General features: G+C 36.9%; 1 protein-coding gene across 1 annotated transcript in view; it reads left to right on the forward strand.

Moving 5' to 3' along the window:
• Window positions 1-1,175: 1,175 nt before the first annotated feature.
• LOC105391035 overlaps window positions 1,176-17,676 on the forward strand; it is a 37,581-nt gene continuing 21,080 nt past the window's right edge. The window contains exons 1-2 of the mRNA XM_048628842.1: window positions 1,176-1,380; window positions 15,978-16,113. Of these exons, the coding sequence (XP_048484799.1) occupies window positions 15,982-16,113 (132 nt within the window). The 5' untranslated portion in view covers window positions 1,176-1,380; window positions 15,978-15,981. The remainder of the gene's footprint in view (window positions 1,381-15,977; window positions 16,114-17,676) is intronic.

Genomic DNA, 17,676 nt, shown 5'->3' on the forward strand with positions numbered 1-17,676 from the left:
TAGAAAATGTAGGCATTTTTATATTATTTTCTTGCGTTAATAAGGTCATTTTACAGACAACAATAAAATCCTTGCCCCCATTTCGGAAATCTTGTGGAATTCGACACTTGAAATGTAAAATAAGCAACCAAAGTTTATACTAATATCCTAGTCAAACACGGGGCCTGCGCGGGCGCACGCACAGGGTCGGATAAGGGATGCTTGGCTGTCGCGTCAATGTTTCACTCTTTGAAAAATAATAAATGAAATAGGTAAACCGATTAACTTAATATAGGATAGTAACAAAAAATTACAAAGATACTGAATAATGCAGCAGATTAATGCAAGACGTTAGAGTAACATTTTGTGATTCTAATGATTCTATGCGTCATGATCAGCATTTAGCCACTTTAGTCAAAGCGACGATTAGTCCCGCAAGAAGTTTTTCAAAACTCTGTTCTCGTTTTTCCTCATCCCGCCAACATCATCACAAGCGCATCGGTCACAAATATTTGTGGTTTCCACCAACATGGTGGAGCTTGTATACCTAAGGAATCATGGCAATAACTCAGAAGCTATCACATCAGCTAGCGGCAGCTACTATGGTTAGATAACCATCGTACAGCTACTGTCAATTGAAGCAGTTGATCAAGTCAAGACGACGCCGCATTGGGTCGATCGTGCACTCCACTGTAATTAACCAGTTTTGTATGAGTAATGTGGCTTCTGTACGTAGGTACGTAATTGCTACATTATAATAATCATATTAATGGCAGTTTTTTAACTGGATATTGGATGTGTGGTGGAATTCCGACAGTTGAAATACCTTAATAATTGGCGATTCAATTAAGAATCTAGGTTTAGGTTTGGCGAGCAATGTTGCGTTTAAGAGTGGGTAGACTAAATAAATAGCACCGGTCCTTGCAGTTCGCAGCATCGATGGCTGTAGCCGGAAAATCGGGGTAAGAGTGCTTAAGCGATCCTTAAGCAAGGCAATGCTAGGCATGTCCAGCAGAAGAACATTACTAGCTGATGATTATGAGTATAAAAAAAACAATTTAAAACGAAGTCCATAAATAATTAAGTATTCCATTGACGACAGTAGCAAACACATAAGAAGTAAGCTTATGAAAAGGCAGTGATTTCATGGATAAAATGTATGCGCGGGCGCAGGCGGCTGCAGCATCGCGCCGCGCCGCGCCGCGTCACTCCGCGCCGAGCCTCCGCGCACGACGCACGTCCGTCGCGACGCCGCAGCACGCGCGCATTCATCGATCAGTGCTTGTGACTATACTTGTTTATTTACCTAGTGAAATGTGCATTTCTCATTGTGACCGCCCTTAAAGGGCCCACGGATTTACAATCAGTGATCAAGGATTTTAACCGAAAGTAAACCACCAGGTGAGGACTTTAAGAAACTCCACTCCTACACTCCATGCCCATTGTTGGTGCTTGGCGCCCACCACCGGTATAAAAATTGCGCCAACTTTATAGTCCATTGTGTGAGCACTCTCGTAGCACTTTGATTATTATGGGCCACACGCATTTTTATATAAATATGTTTATTGCATTTAGCTTTTTTCTAACTGTAAAGTTTACGACAAAAAACTGTCTGGAATCCCGCGCCTTTATCTCCGTGCCTGATGGGTGACATCTGTGCGGTTAGTTTTTGTTGAAATCTTTTAAATCCACCTAAGTATGTAAACTAAATCAGAAGAATAACAATGATTTTCCTCAGTCATCTTATTTATGCAGTCACTTTGAGAACAAATAACATGTTCGTTTTCCGCACCAAGAACCGACTAAATTACTGTTGTTGCTACCACTACAATAGAATCTCCATCTCATGTTCTGATTTCTGAATAATAATATAGCGTATCGAAATAATCTATAAAATAACTGTAAATTTTACGTAGATGACCGTCCTTAAAATTTATATAAGTAATTTACAGTATGATCTACCTAGATATACTTACCAATAATTTAAGGTCTCATTACATTGTTATTGTATGATCCAAAATTTAATATTTATCCCTCGACCCCCAATTTTTTATGATAGGGACCACTCCACTAGACTAGGCACAAAAAAGCGTTGACAACAGCGGGGTGGTCACATGCAGTAGAGGCCTCGAAGCCTCCAAGGGATTATGGTTCATTGTCTGTATTGTGCATAAAGCACGTTCGGTAAGCACCTATTGTAGTTTTAATGCGATTATGGTTTTAGTGTGAGAGAAAATTATAACGATAACGTAATTATTCCGTTTGAAATAGGTACCTGAGAACAATGTTGGGTAATTTACTGCTAACCCTAATCCGCCAGAAATTTAAACGGCGGCTCTAATCTGGCTGTTTCAATAAATAATTTGTGACATTTCTATGATAGCAAGCCTGTAAGAATACTTTGCTTTATAGGTAGTCGTCAGGTGACTGGTCAATTAGGTAATCAAATTGAAATTGCATTCGGAATTACCTCCCACAATGTCTTCAATCCCAAGTCCTGATTGTTCCTCTTCATTGTAATCCAATTAGAGGCAGCTTGCCGCCGTAATCAAGTCTACATGGACAATTCGTTCAAGGATTAGCTTTGCTATCCTGAGGATCCAACGATACAAACTGATTTTCTAAGTAAGGCGAGAAACTATGCGATCCCATTCTAAGTACAATTAAATGCTGTTGCTGTTTGACATGAGATTAACTTGATAGTCCTTTTACGAACTACCTACACGTAAATTCATTACGTGTAGTTGTCGGTGATCAGACCGATCAATGCGCTAATGATTTGAGAGAATGTTTTAAATTGATCAATCAACATGCGATGCAAGCGCTACTAGATTATAGGGTTGGAGGAATTATTGACTGAGTAACTCTAAATCACGTTGTCAAAATCAATTGCAAAACTTAAAAAAGTATAGCTGAAGGTAGAACGTTATAATTTGAGAGCAGAGTACAGTTGCGCAAATTGTTGATTTGCGGAGCGGCCCCGTATTACAGATGTTCAGTTCTTGCGAGTCAGTATGGGAACCTGGGAACAATGGCTGCTGCCATCTAACTGGATGGGGGGGTCCCACGCCCGCGGCTTGCGACACTCCGTGCAACATTGTCACCGACCTCGCCTAGCTCAACTAGACCATTGTTCAATTAATTAGCAGCTCTCTATCAGACTATCTGTCCTTATCATTACGGATTACAGGCGCACTTAGAGGTTTTTTGAGCAGAACTGTGATAAATTTTCCACATTGGTATGTTTTCCTTGAGCTAAAAACATCTATAATGGGCAAATTCTCAGAAATTCCAAGTGTCATATCGCCAATAATCGATGATTCACTTAACGACTTAAGTATCGAATCTTTTAACAAACTCTCCAATTCTTTCTGCATCGATGACCATTATTAAATTCAGCTAAGAATTCTGAATCGGCGTGTAGACTCTCCAAATTCATATTTCATTTGCAGAATAGTTTTTGCTGAAATCTTTAAAACAGAAAGGCTCTTGACAAGCGAAAGTGTTGGTAATCCTGTGTCGGGGCAGTAATGATCTCTGCGCCACGCGAGGTGGCGTGCGGCCGCGAGATCCGTTAATGTGTCAATGTGCCTTCTGATTCCAACTATTCAGCTTCGCAATGTTTGCATACAAAATATTCACAGCCCATTAATATTCACCTGATGCAGTAGAAAAGTAAAGACGGAATCTTCGCTGCATGTTCCAGTGTCCATATTCATAAAGCTATTAGTTCAGGTGGTAATTTACAATTAAAATCAAATTCCATTCCCATAGCTTTAACAATCCAACATTTTATTAAAGTTGTGAATCAAGTATCATCATGTTCATTTATTACCAAATTGTAAAGAATATATTTTGTCACGGGTATCAGCATTAAAATGAAATGGATTGACATTCCTCGGAGGCAGAGGCGTGACAGTATCGGTATCAAGTCCGTCGCTGGTGTGATTGGAGATGTTTTTTCCTCGGCAGAAGCTATTTAGAAAGGCGCCATCTCCACGGGAGCTCGAATGCCGCAGTTTTTGTGAACTGCCCTGGAATCCCATTCACAGATATTGTTACACGGAGATTTTACTTCATAAAAACTGAGATGATCTTTTTTAATTTATGTGAAGTACTAACCTACACCTAAAATGTTTTTTTTTTCAAAGCTATTATGAAAACCAGTTGTCTGATACTCCGGTATTTGCGCTATAAACTTTTGATGGTAATGTATTTTGTGATATCACGATATCACTGATTTACTGCAACTTTTTGCTTTCTTCTCTATTTCAAATTTCAATATTTGATATAACACTTAAATAATTTTTAAAGTGTAAAGTTTTCTGGATTCTGGGAAGGTCGTATCACAGCTATAAACTTGAACCTTGGCTAAACTACTGATATGTTTTTTCTAATTTTATTCTTAGTATTTTCTTATAGCTAACAGCATCCGTTGAATTCTGGCCCTGGCTGGGTAAACTTGCCGATAAGCTCATGTTGAATGTAAGAGATAAGCCTGTTAGCCAAATACTTATCAAAAAGTGGGTTAAACCATTTGGTTGGACAGTGGTAAAGAAGTTAAATTCGTTCAAATAACACTTTAAATTTACCGTTTGCATGGCATTTGATAAGACATTTTTTTATGGACTCGAATCGATGAAGGTTTTGGTCTATTTGCCGATTTTATTTGCGGGTTTATCGCGTATCTTTTGTGCTTTGGTGCTAAAAGTTATGTTTTACCTCCATTATAAAAAGTTATTTCATATTGTTTGACTGTACCAAATGAAGACATGATGAATGTCAATGTCAGGAAGCAGCAGGAATAGGATATGTATTTTACGCCTGAGTCGCTAGGTGATAGACAGTGTTGGACTCATACCATCCTCACTACAAAACCACTCAATTTACAACTTAAATGATTTATAAGGGGTTATGTTGGCGTATCAACGTCTATAAAATAAATTCGTCGAGTCACTTGGCCGTGTGTACTCGCTTGATCGTATCTTGAGAAGTTGGTACAAGATCAAAACCATTCGCGGTTATGTTTTGTTTATATGCATCGCCATTCAGAAGTTACTGAAATCGTGTATTTTCTATAGTAAAACTGTCATAGGTATCGTTTTGGAATTCGTTGTAAATTAAAAAGATACTCATCTACCTGTATTTGTGTATCGTAAGCGTAAGAGACATATGCGATTGACTAAATGATCAGAAGATCAGTAATAGTATATTTTAATCAGCTATAGCCAGATTTGTTGATTGGTACAGTCTGTACTGCTACACCCACATCATGGTACAGTATAGCTCTTCCTTCATATCTGCAGTACCAGCATCAGCCTGTGGCTTGCGCCACGCGGGAGGTGGCGCCGCGCTCATTTGTCTCAATTGTCAGCAGCTGCCGCTCCGTCAGGGACTCGGGATTTGATGACGTACACTGCACGGGGTTCACCAAGTTGAAGCTTAAAGTGGTTAGAGCATGAGGAAGGATTGTTAGAAATGAGCTTGTTGGTTCCTGTATTTTATAAGTTCCTATGTAAGTACCTATAAAAAAAACTAAATTCTGTAAACATGTATACTTACTCTAATTTATTTATGTATACTTGCTGAAAAATTACATGAAACGATTCTATTAAGTACTGTGAACTAAACTGGAAATCAAACAGTTGTACTAATTTAACTGTTCATTACATGATCTATTGACTTATTATTGGTTTTCTCATCGTTAAATGCATTCATATTAGTCGTATCATCATGTTTTATCGGCGTTGGCTTTCCTAAACAAACAGAATTATCAAACGAATGCAGCCAGTTGTGCAACGATTTTTTAGGTTATGATGATTTATCATCGTCGGTGTTATTCTGATTAGGTTCCATTAGATTAGACTATTAATAACTTCATAGTTCTCTGTGTAGTTAAAAGTTTCTCCAGTTTTTTCAATCATAGTGTGTTTTTCAATTATCTTGCTTTTTAGGTTTGGTATTACACCAATTTTTATCATTTTCTCTTACACTGAGGTCCTTAACCTCATTAATCTGTTTCGCTGAGTATTATTAAATAATCCATAATGGGTAGTTGCGTGTCAACAGAGGAGGCAAGGCCTTTGTAATTGTTAGTTAATTGTTCACTACGAACGCGATCGACTCATTTATGGCTGTGTTCATTGACTCATGTTCCTCATGCTTGCAACACCATCAACCTGAGAAATAGTGATATATATATAAATTTGTTGCCATAACCATGTTCTTAATGTGTTTTATCCATATGTCCCGGAGATAAGTGACCTAATACGGTACTTAAAAATGATTCTCACAAACTAGGAGTCAGAGTGAGGCCCGTTTACCTTATTGCGCATGATTGTATGACGCTCGTCACATGTGTATGATCTCACACAACATGGCTGTGCGGTTATGTTGTCGCTTCCTGCATCCACGGCGTTTAGCTTGGAACAATGGCGGCGTAACCCGCACTTGCATAACGGAGATCATCTGAACACCATAATTGGGGTTGTCGCAATAAATATGACACGCACTGAAAGCCATTCTATGCTAAATTACCCTGGCGTTTCTTTTACGTGACATATAATGTTAATCTTGCTTTTCCATCTCTCCGCTTGATTCTCACTAATTATTTGTTAATGAGGAAATCTTCTAGCTGTACTGTAGTACTAGTACATACATACTTCAAATTTCATTTCAGTGGTATGTTTTGACTCATTTCACACATTGATCACTACAAATACCTAGAAAATCAGTTCAATTATTCACGTTTCCGCTACCTTATAAACAGAACATTCCACACTCGCGGAAAGGCAATAACAAACAGTCCAGGGTTCAGTCAGGTCGTTACAATAAATCTAGCTCGGAAACAATCTAGACTTTACCTAAAACAGAGCAGGTATGCGTTTCACCGCAATAATTCGCCTTGTATTTGTTATGAGTTTTTGTCTGGGAACAAATGTACCGGTTGATTTAACTAGTTGATATTTCTTGCCGCGGAAAATGTCATGAGAAACGAGAATAGTTAGTCATACTGAGTGACACTTTTTGTTTAATATTTATAAGAATGGAACCTGGTCTGCCAGTTTTACCACTGACGCTGTCTTCTGGCATTCTATCCAGACTTCTAAGTTTCAATGTACCTTCGCTATCATTATCATCATTGACTGTTTCGTCTCTACAGTCCATATCCATTACTGCAGCTTCACTTTCCAGCTCTACATCCAGTGGCTCGTCGTTTTTGCTGGTGGTAACTGTTGGTAGTCCGTAATTGAAGGCTGCTCATGGCGCATACTGCACGCACTTCGTGACGCTAATGACCAGGTCCGTCACGCGCTTGACCGACTGTCCTCCTACTTACAGCCACTTAGTGTTGCTCAAAGTTTTTTTGCACAAGCTATTGGGTAAAAACAAGTAGCGATCGCTGTTTCCGTCGCTGTAAAGGCTCGACTTAGTAAGGCTTATTGAATTAGATTGGCGGTCGAAATGTCAGATTATAGTCTAGTGCACTACATGTAGACGCTACTATGAATATTTATAATGTGGTAACATCCTTTTGGTAACGTAATGTTACTGGTAGTGTTGGGAATCTCTGGGATTAGGTGCATTTTTGACACCCACCTTAAAGTAAAGCCTCTGTGATGTTTTTCCCCGACTGAATCTGAATATTACGATGTATTAATATAAATAATGACCGAGTAGGTACTTCTAATAATATGTACAAGAATATAAAACATTCAATAAGTTAATAGAATGCTTTGCAATTCACCTCACGAAAACTAAGGATCATATTAAAATTTCTAGTCGCACACATAAGTTTTTTCCACAGTGTGGATTATTGAAAATAAAATAGTGACAATGGCCGAGAATGTAGTTTAGTGATGCGAGTCGTGTCGCCTGTCTCTTGTGTGGTAATCGTATGGGTTTTTCGCGATTGAACATTTATAATTTTGGCTTTAGACGCCGCGTTTCCGGTGGCGGCCGAATTATCATGTACGAGACATCTAGGCAGGGGTCGCTTGTTGCCTGATGATCGTCATGGAACGTCATGTTCACTCACTGTTCACTACACAGTACACGTTTGGAAGTATTTTTAGCATTTTCAAGGCTGACATTATATTGGAAATATTTTTAGAACTTTTCAAGTCTGACTGTTTTTTGTTAGTTATTGGTCTGTTTTAATTAATGGTATGCTGGAATAGAATTTTGACTTAGATACTTAATGAAAATTTATTAAAAATATTATTTTAATACCATACTTAAGTATCACGTAATTTGCAATATTGTATCTTCATGGAATAATGATCTCTGACTATCCCTTCCGGGATCATAGTCGTGGGTATAATATAGTATGCCACATAATTGCAACTGTAAAAGTAGTTTAAGTATAAATGTGCAAAAAACTAAAGCAAAAAGTAACCCGTTTGGAATAAACAAAGTGATACGTAATTCGATCATAGAAGTCTAACTGCAGTGTGGTCGACCCTTTAGTATTGTTAACCACAGTGTGAATACGGCTTTACATATCGAGTGGCCGAGAACAATGACCCTCACTGCTGGAGAAAAAAAACTGTATTTAAGCCTGGTGGGTTCCGTAAGCTTTTTATTAGAGGCTTCAATTAAGTTTTTTTTGTTATCAAAATTGGAACTATAGTTGATAAAAAATAACATCTAAATAAGTACATACTTACCTATTTGTAAATTTTTGATAATGTGTTACGTTCAGTAGGTACTAATTCAGTTTCCTAAAGTGAAGTAATATTGATTGTATGTATAAAAGTATGACTGAAGAATCTTAATTATTGGATTAGATACCTACCTATCACCTATGTAATACATAGAGTATTTAATATTGCATTTTATTATTTAATACAGCTTTGTCCAATGTAAGCCACGCAACATGAATTCATAAAGAAATTGGTCAATTAAAAATTAAGTACTTTGTATTCTAAATATAGTGTTTGATTCCGTCTTCGTAAACATTCCTTTCGACCGGAAAAGAGCCGGATTCGGTCGAATGTACCAACTGTAATTTACCGTTTAAATAGACATTTTGTTTATATATTCACTGATGAATTTATGATCTTACATCATAATGATTTGAATAACTCTGCGTATCTATTCTAGGTAGACAAGTAGGTAAAATAGGTGGGTTTAAAAGTAGGTAATTAGCTAATTAATAACTAAAAAATATTGAATAGATTTTACTGTGTTTACAGTGGTTTCGAAATGTATAAGCCACAATAAGCAAAATTTACTTTGTATTGGGATTATCTTAATAAGTTATGATAATACGTGAATCATAGAGTGAGCCACTCATCTCGGGTGCAGCTAAGAGTTGGTTACGATAAGTGCAATCATTTTATGCAGCGAGCAGCACTACAACGCATTTAGCTATGCAAGTAACAACATAAAATAAGTAGGTACAAGCAATTGAAAATAATGCTTACAAATTCTCATGCGAACTTAATTTTGCAAAGTATGATTCCTATGTACAATAATATACTTAGGTACGGGTTCCCCTCATCTCGCCTAATCTTTATTGCCCTAAACTCGTTTCGCATAACTCGTAAGGTCTAAAATTTTTTGGTAGAATCATCACTTCGCCGAGACTTATGTGGCATGTGGCATAAGACTCGTTTCGTCTAAAACTCTTTTGGCACAAAATTGAAACACCTAAGTATCGTTTGCTCGAATTGTTCGTATTGGTATAATCTTGTTTCTCCTAATATTATCTTAATAAATACTATATTAAGTATTTTGTAAATGTACAAATTGTGGTATTTTTCTCCTACATCCCGAAAATCACGATATTGAATGATCAAAATATCGAACGTGAATGACCATTATAATGATTACAAACGCCATTAAACCCCATGGGATCGAAACCCAAAGATAGGTGCGACGACAAGCGAGGAGGAGCGTGTTAGGTGCACATTATCGTCAAAAGCAAAGCGGTGCGTTTCCCACATAGCGGCCATAATACAAGGCACCAGTTTGCGCTATGTAGGGAGACGCTCCATCGAAGTTAAAGCCAAACGAATATTATTACTTTGTATAACCGATGCCATAGCATTATTAGGCTATTCAAGATTTGGCCACACCATTATTAGGCTAAACAAGATTATGCAAAATAACTTTTTACTTAAAGAGATTTATGCCATACGATTTTCGGCGAAACGAGACTTCGACCAAACGTTACTATGCAATATGAGATTAGGCAAATAAATCTTAGGCCAAAAAAGGTAGAATCACTTAGGTACTTATAATTTCAGTGTTTTTTGTGAATGAGTGTATGCTTGCATACATTATCGTTTGTACCTACATACTTAGCCCTAGCACATTCCAAATTACGTATCAAAATTACATACATAGAGTCCTAAGTCCTAAAGTACATAGGTTCTGATGTTTTCAAAACGTTCCCTACGCATCCTGAAAGCGTGACTTACGTGTACGCGCAAGTAGACATGACATATTAGACCATATGCCATGAGGCTAAGGGCCTGTTTCACAATGTCTGGATAATGGCTACCTATCGGTTAAAAGACATGCTGTCACTGTCTAAAAATATTGACAGAGTGTGACAGCTTGTATTTTAACCGACAGGTTGCCATTATCCAGACATTGTGAAACAGGCCCTAAACCTAATATTCGTGTTCCTGTAGTGCGGAGTGTAGAATCAATTAAACATCAGGGCCTCAAGTCTGCTAATGAATGTCCTCTCAATGCTGTGTCGTCTGAATGGTTTTCCGACTTTAGGTATCTGTTTTCTCTTGGTTAGTGAGTCCCAGTAGTGAAATATGAAACACTTAACACTTGTTACTGTTTATTAAAGTTAGTTCTTTAAAAAAGATGCAATAAATATTTCCTAAAACGCAGATAATGAATACCTACAGTGCGAAACCCATGCTGCCGACACACAACTGTGCCGCCATTCTTTAGCAGACTTGGGGCCCTGATCTGTGGCAGTCGCGGCGCGGATGAGACTTCCGGAAACCACAGGGCCGTTAAATGTGAAATGGACTTTATTTGATTATAAAATTTTATTTATAATCTTTCTCACGCCTTTACTGGAGGACCGTGGGTAGTAGGTTGACTTTTAATATGTGGATTTGAGCTCGAGAATAAGACCTTAAGACCTCACTTGATTTTTTATAACTTTTGCGAGTAAGTATGCCCTGTCATAAATACGTCATCCATTTACATATAACTTCAGTAGTTTCAGTACTGATCAATAGGTGTACAACATTATGTAAAGTTGCACTGGTTGGTAACTAGGGCATGCAATACCGGAACTATTTTCAATACCGGTATTGAGTTCCGGTATTGCAACTCAATACCGGGATCCCGGTATTAATACCGGTATTAGATTTCCTTGTAATAAATGGCATATATTGTAATTAAAGGTCGTATAGGTCAAAATAAAACGAGAAAAAGCAATGAAATTCAGTTTTTTGTAATAGATTTTTACGAGAATTGAGTATTAGTTTATATTTTACAATAAATTATTTTTTTTTACATCCAGTGTCCGTTTACGCATGGACAACAGTAGATATCAAACGGCCGTAAACTGCATCAAACGGTTGGAAACAAGTGCGCTTTCACAGTACATAGGAATACTATATCTTAATCGCTTCATTATAGCCTAAAAAAGTCGGATTCCGGTATTACCTCAATACCGGTATTAACTTTCAATACCGGTATTGAAAAAATCGGGAATTTTGTCCCCAATACCGGTATTACGAATACCGGTATTGCGGTATTGCATGCCCTATTGGTAACCCTGGAATGGATTGCAATCATCGTAATATTTGGAGATGCAGGTTCAAATTTAGAATGAACTCGGAGATAATGGCGCCGGCGGAAACGACGATCAACCCGCCAAACATGTCTATCAAATATTTTGTTAATATTTCGGATAAGTAATTAGATCATTCTCAAATTAGATTGCTTGTAGGAAGAAAATCATCAAAACTTGGGTTCACATAACAGTGATTGGTCGGTTGGTTTAGTGGTTTAATTAGGGCCAAAGAAGGTATAGATTCACGGGCTATGGATGGTTACATGCGAGACACAGTAAGCTATCTAGATAGGTAAGTATCCAATAAATTATTAAAGTAATATCTGTCCCTCACGTTGTCCACATTCCAACCTTGGTAATTACGCAGTTTAACGGTTTTTATATGTCCCACAGAAAATTATTGATTTAGTACCCAAAAAACTCGTTGCGACGGATGTACACACTTATAAGAATAATAAGGTATTTTTATATTTTAGTTCATAAATACTGATCTTTGATTTTATAGCTTCTATTTCATTGCCACAAGAGCCTATAATACAAATCCAGATCAATTAAACTTTGTTCAAAACATGCGAATGCGACATATTTTTAAAGAAATAAACTGAAATTATAAATTTAATTAATTATAAAAGTAGGTCAGTGACATTGGATAACTGATACATTAGCGGCAGGTTTTGATTTTAATATAAAATTACTAATTATACGCTATCAATCAATAAAATATTAAGTAAAGGATGTGTTTACGCAATAAGCAACACTTTCTAAATGGAGTCCAGTCCAGTCCAGTCCTGTTAATCCAGGGTCACAGGATAATAAAGCCACTTTGATACTTAGAACAATACGAATTATACGATCTACTTAGGTACCTGTTTATGTTATGTACCTACCATATGGTCTAGTAGTCTTCCATCTCCAAATATAACGCACATATTTTTTTATAATACTTATAGCACGTGGACATGGTTCGACTATGACAATTGCGTCTAATATTTTCTATACATTTAATAGAAATACCTACCTAATACTTAGATAGCAAGAGACGCAGATGCGATCGTCCACAACGGCAGCCGCGACCTTTTGCCATACACCGTGTAATTACTGCACAGGCTCGAATCTACATGTTTATATGTTACAACTGCATCCTTTACTTTATCATACACTATCATTAACTACTTAGGTACAATGTTTAACTACATTTACTAACTACAAACCTGCTTCGCCGGTGATACATAATCTGATTGCGTATCTATTAGGTACAGTCAGGTGCAGAAAAACCTGACCCCCTGCATTTCAAATAGAAATTCAAACTACGCAAAGCCAATTTGTCGGTGTGACGTATGTTGCGGTAGTGCTCGTGTCTATAGACAGACACAGAACTATTTTACTATTCTCCTATTTATATCCATCATTTAGATTTTAGATAATATCCATCATTTACACAAACTAACAAATTCATAGAACAATAATATTATGAAATACAAAATTTAAACTATTTTTGTTGTTCATCTGGGCTCGAACCCGCGGCCCAATTATTCGCAAACCAACCATTTGCCCGCTACGCCAAGAAGCTTATTGAACTCGTTTGCAAAATAGTGAATATGTTGCGGTTCATTAGCAAAAGTATAGTCTATGTAGTGAATAGTGATAATTGTTTACAATATGAAATATTATAAGCGCAGAGGGTATTTTGAAATTATTTCTCATTTGAAATTGTAGACTTGAAGAGAATGTTTTGTTGCATTGAGATGGGTTTTGTTAATTCCATCTGATTGATCTGATTTATATTTATACCTATAATATAATCAAAATTATTGATTTGTAACGATGACAAACGAATTTATTAACAAGGTCATCATTATTAATTGAGTTAAGTGCCAGGACAACATTGGGTTCGTATTTTCTCTTTATAATTTTATTGGTTACTTTATATATTATTGGCTTTCATTTATTTTACTTATAGATTAATATAATTAATTAATAATTTAATCTTGCTGTGTAACCTGTGTATGTGTTGTGTTAAGTAAATAAATAATTTATCTATCTATCTATCTATCTATAATATACTTTTTACGCTATAGTAATAATGTCACAATTATTATATTCATTAAGGCATGATCAAATTATTGTTTTTAAAGGTTACCGAAGATGGATGTCCTATAATGGGCCCTGAAGAACTGTTATAAAATGTCTAACGCATGACAAGATTTAATTTGAGAATTTTAAGGATGATATTATGGTTGCTGTTTGCATTGCGTGAGAAATATCTTCTACACGATAACAGCACAACTCGCAAAGAAGAAATGGAACATTATAACTATGTTATTATACGTTTAGTAGGTATTTAACGGGTCCCCAGTTTAAAAATGAGTAAAATTTATTTAGTAGTAAGATAATTATTTGTTCATACTGTTAAGATAATTGCTTACATATTTATAAGTAACTACTTAGTAATAAAATTGTTGCTTATTTATAATTTAATTGTAGAAAACAACAAGAGATGTAAATTGTGAAATTTAGTAACATGTTGGTTCTCATTGTTGTAATTCTACAATTTTTGAATTTGTTTACTTTTGTTCATAATTATTCTGCATACAGACTAATAATATTTACTTGTTTAGTGAAATAAAGTTCTTTTTCTTATATATTATGTTTTTATTTTATTTCCTGTTCATATTGATAAAGATAGTCTAAAATAACCTATCTATACCTAATGATTAACAAAGTAAAACATAAAAATAAATTTTAAAAGTCACACCTCCCAGAGATTTGAACTCTGAACCTCCATATTGGAAGCCGAATACCTTAACGATTACACCACACCGTCAAGTAGTTAAACTGGTGAAAAATGCAATCACTTCGTATCACACTGAGCTGGCTTGCAATAGTTAAAAGTGAACAACACAGGTTTTAACATTCTGGCATGAACTTTATGAAGTTAGTTCCAATATTTGATTTAAGATGGCGCTTAAATTAATAAAAGTCGATATTTAGCGCCATATTTTAACACACATACAGAAGTCTTAGTAACGAAACAAGGTGTATGTAGTTCAAGGTTATTTTACATAGGTGGCGCCTATGTGGGAGGGTTGTAGTTATAGCTATATAGGGGATCAGGATTAATTGCACTTGACTGTACTATTCCAGTGAACTCTATAACCTACATAACAATACATTTATGTCATCAATTCATCGATTCTTCCGCAGCGTTCGATTGAAAAAAAAAAACCTTCTCGTCTGTGAATCGTTGTCGTAATAAATTCTCACAGAGTTGGCATATGTGAAGAGAGCACCCGGAACACTTTAACCTGCTTGCCACCCGCGCCCCCCACCGGGGCAGACAATGCCCCGCGAGGGTAGGTAGAGCATTCGAGGAATTCAACACATCCGGCGCCGCTGGTTCTCAAACATCATAGGAACAGGGTGGGACCAAGTACGCTCCCTTGTGGAACACTTGCGGTAATTCTTAAATTTTATTATTTTGAAAGACATTCAAAAGTATTTGTTTTTGGTTCAGACGAGGAATTAAAAAGTAAAAGTGTAATATGAAAGTAAAGCTACAATTTAAGCTTGGGAAATACTTTCCAAATGATTGTTTAAAGAAATTCAATTACATGAAATGAAAGCTACAGTTTGCACCTCTGAAATTTGAAAGGATTGCGTAACTTTTACAAAGTTCATTAATTGTTTATCCCAAGTAAAAGTGAAGAAGTTTAAGAACCACAGGTAATAAAATACGAAACTGAAATGGATGCAAGATCCACCTGACATTATTTTGTTCCCCGGAGAGGGTCGGAAATATGCGAATTTGTGTGTTGATGCAGCCTCCATTGTTGCCGCAATTCGGAACATGCCCTTCTTGACGTGCCCATTTTTAGGCATTTTTTGTTCCATCACGAATTGACTTTCCGGAGTCTATTCACTTGACAAATTTATGTTGCTAACCGCGCTTTTATCGCTTGCGTATTGTATTTTACTATCCATAGTATAGTCACAAAATGAATGCGAAATGAACGTGTAAATTCTTAATGTCATGATGTAATTACGTAATATTCGATCTTGTCATATTATTACCTATTGCCATTTATACTTTAGGTATTTTACAAAGTATGTCTAATTGATGTCATCCCCAATAAATACCATAAATTAGATCTGCTACGCCGAATTCCCCCTACGGTCATTATATTACAACATCACCTACAACCTGTCTTTCTGTCCACAGGAGCATGTTGAAGCACGTGGCGGTGTCGCCGCACCGCGCGCGCGCCGACTCCGTGAGCCTCGCCTCGTCCGGCTCCTGCTGCAGCCTGGGCTCGCTGGACCAGCGCTCCGACCTGGGCCCCCTCGCCGGGAGAACGGTCAGTTGCTTGGCTTATATGTTTGGTTTAGTATCTCGTCTCAGCATCATCTCAAACTCTCTCATGGCTACGGGGTTGAAGGAGTTTTTATCATTTCATGGCCATTGTTTTGCCTCGGGAAACGTGTCTGCACAGTGCGGAAAAATAGGTGAGTATCAAAAACCAACGACTTACTTGCAAAATTAATATATTCGAAGTTACAAGTAAAATACGTCCTTTCTAAAAACTTCGAAATGAAAACAACGAAAACCCTTTATTTAGCTATTAAAAACACGGACGGGTAATTCAATAATTACTGCTCGGTTATGTCTATTACTAACTAAAACATTCAATCTAATAACCGAACAATAATTAACTTATGTCTAATCATAACATCTTCATTGTTAGAATTAGCAGCATTTAAATTTCCAATAATGATTCATGATTATAATTCATAATGTGGCTATTAGTGGCGTGTGCTATCGGTAAATTATACAGTAACTATTGTATAACATTAGATTTGGCGTCTTCCAAACATTTATTAGCAGCACGATGTTGAAAGTACCTAATTGATGTCTGACTCACCATCGTCTCATGGTGTCGAGTCACTGACTTCTTCAGCTGTTTGTGAATCGCGGAGAAACAATGGGACGTTCAGAGCCACTCGGGTTGCATTATCATGAAGGAGTCGTATTGCGGGAGTCGTTCAATGAAACCCGACGTCGTGCAATTCATTCATATTGCAAAACGGCACCCACATCCTGGAAGTTAGGACCACCTGAGTATTAACTGGATATTATAGAAAATGCATATTATTATGTTTATCTAAAACATTGCAAATAATATTTTTCACATTTCCGTCAACACGGGCTAATGCTTCTGTAATTGCATGAACTGTAGTTGTATACATAGTTTTGCTTTCGCTGAGAAAGCGGATTATAATGACGGTATTTCCTTCGTTGTATCTCCGCGCGAGTGATGTATTAAAAATGGACGGACGAGCGACAGCTATAGGGACAGTTCGGGCCGACAGGAAGCCACTGTTGACAGAGCACGATACACGGTGCCTTATCGATTCTAATTTTATGTAAATTTAATGTGACATCGGTAAACATGGAACTTTACGAGTTACCCTTTTTGGTGATTGGGCCGTTTAGATACACGTGATTTCTAAAAAAATAACAATAATTGGATGAAAGAATGTTTTTTTTCTGAAGAAAGTCTAGACAGTATAGGAGATGAGCGTACTTAAAATTGTATCTCGTAGCTATAATACGTCGCGCACAATTTTCTAGGCACGATACGATCTTGTGTTATTTGCAATGGGAAAACTTATTATCAGGAGCCGGCAATCTTTCAAATTAAAGTAAAAGCTCTGCGGCGCGGTATATTGTAAATTTAGTTTTGGGAGTCGATTTCGTCATTGTTTTCAGAGATGGCCTTAGGGGGGGTATTCGGTGGATTGTTAATTAAGAGTGACACTGACATTTTGATGGCCACGAGAGATAGCGGGATGATTTCTCGATTGTTCTGTGATGAGAACTCGACGTCGGTGTCGGTATGGTTGCGACTGACTCGCGAGCA

The sequence above is a fragment of the Plutella xylostella genome, chromosome 4 (genome assembly GCF_932276165.1).
Source record: "Plutella xylostella chromosome 4, ilPluXylo3.1, whole genome shotgun sequence".
NCBI lineage: Eukaryota > Metazoa > Arthropoda > Insecta > Lepidoptera > Plutellidae > Plutella > Plutella xylostella.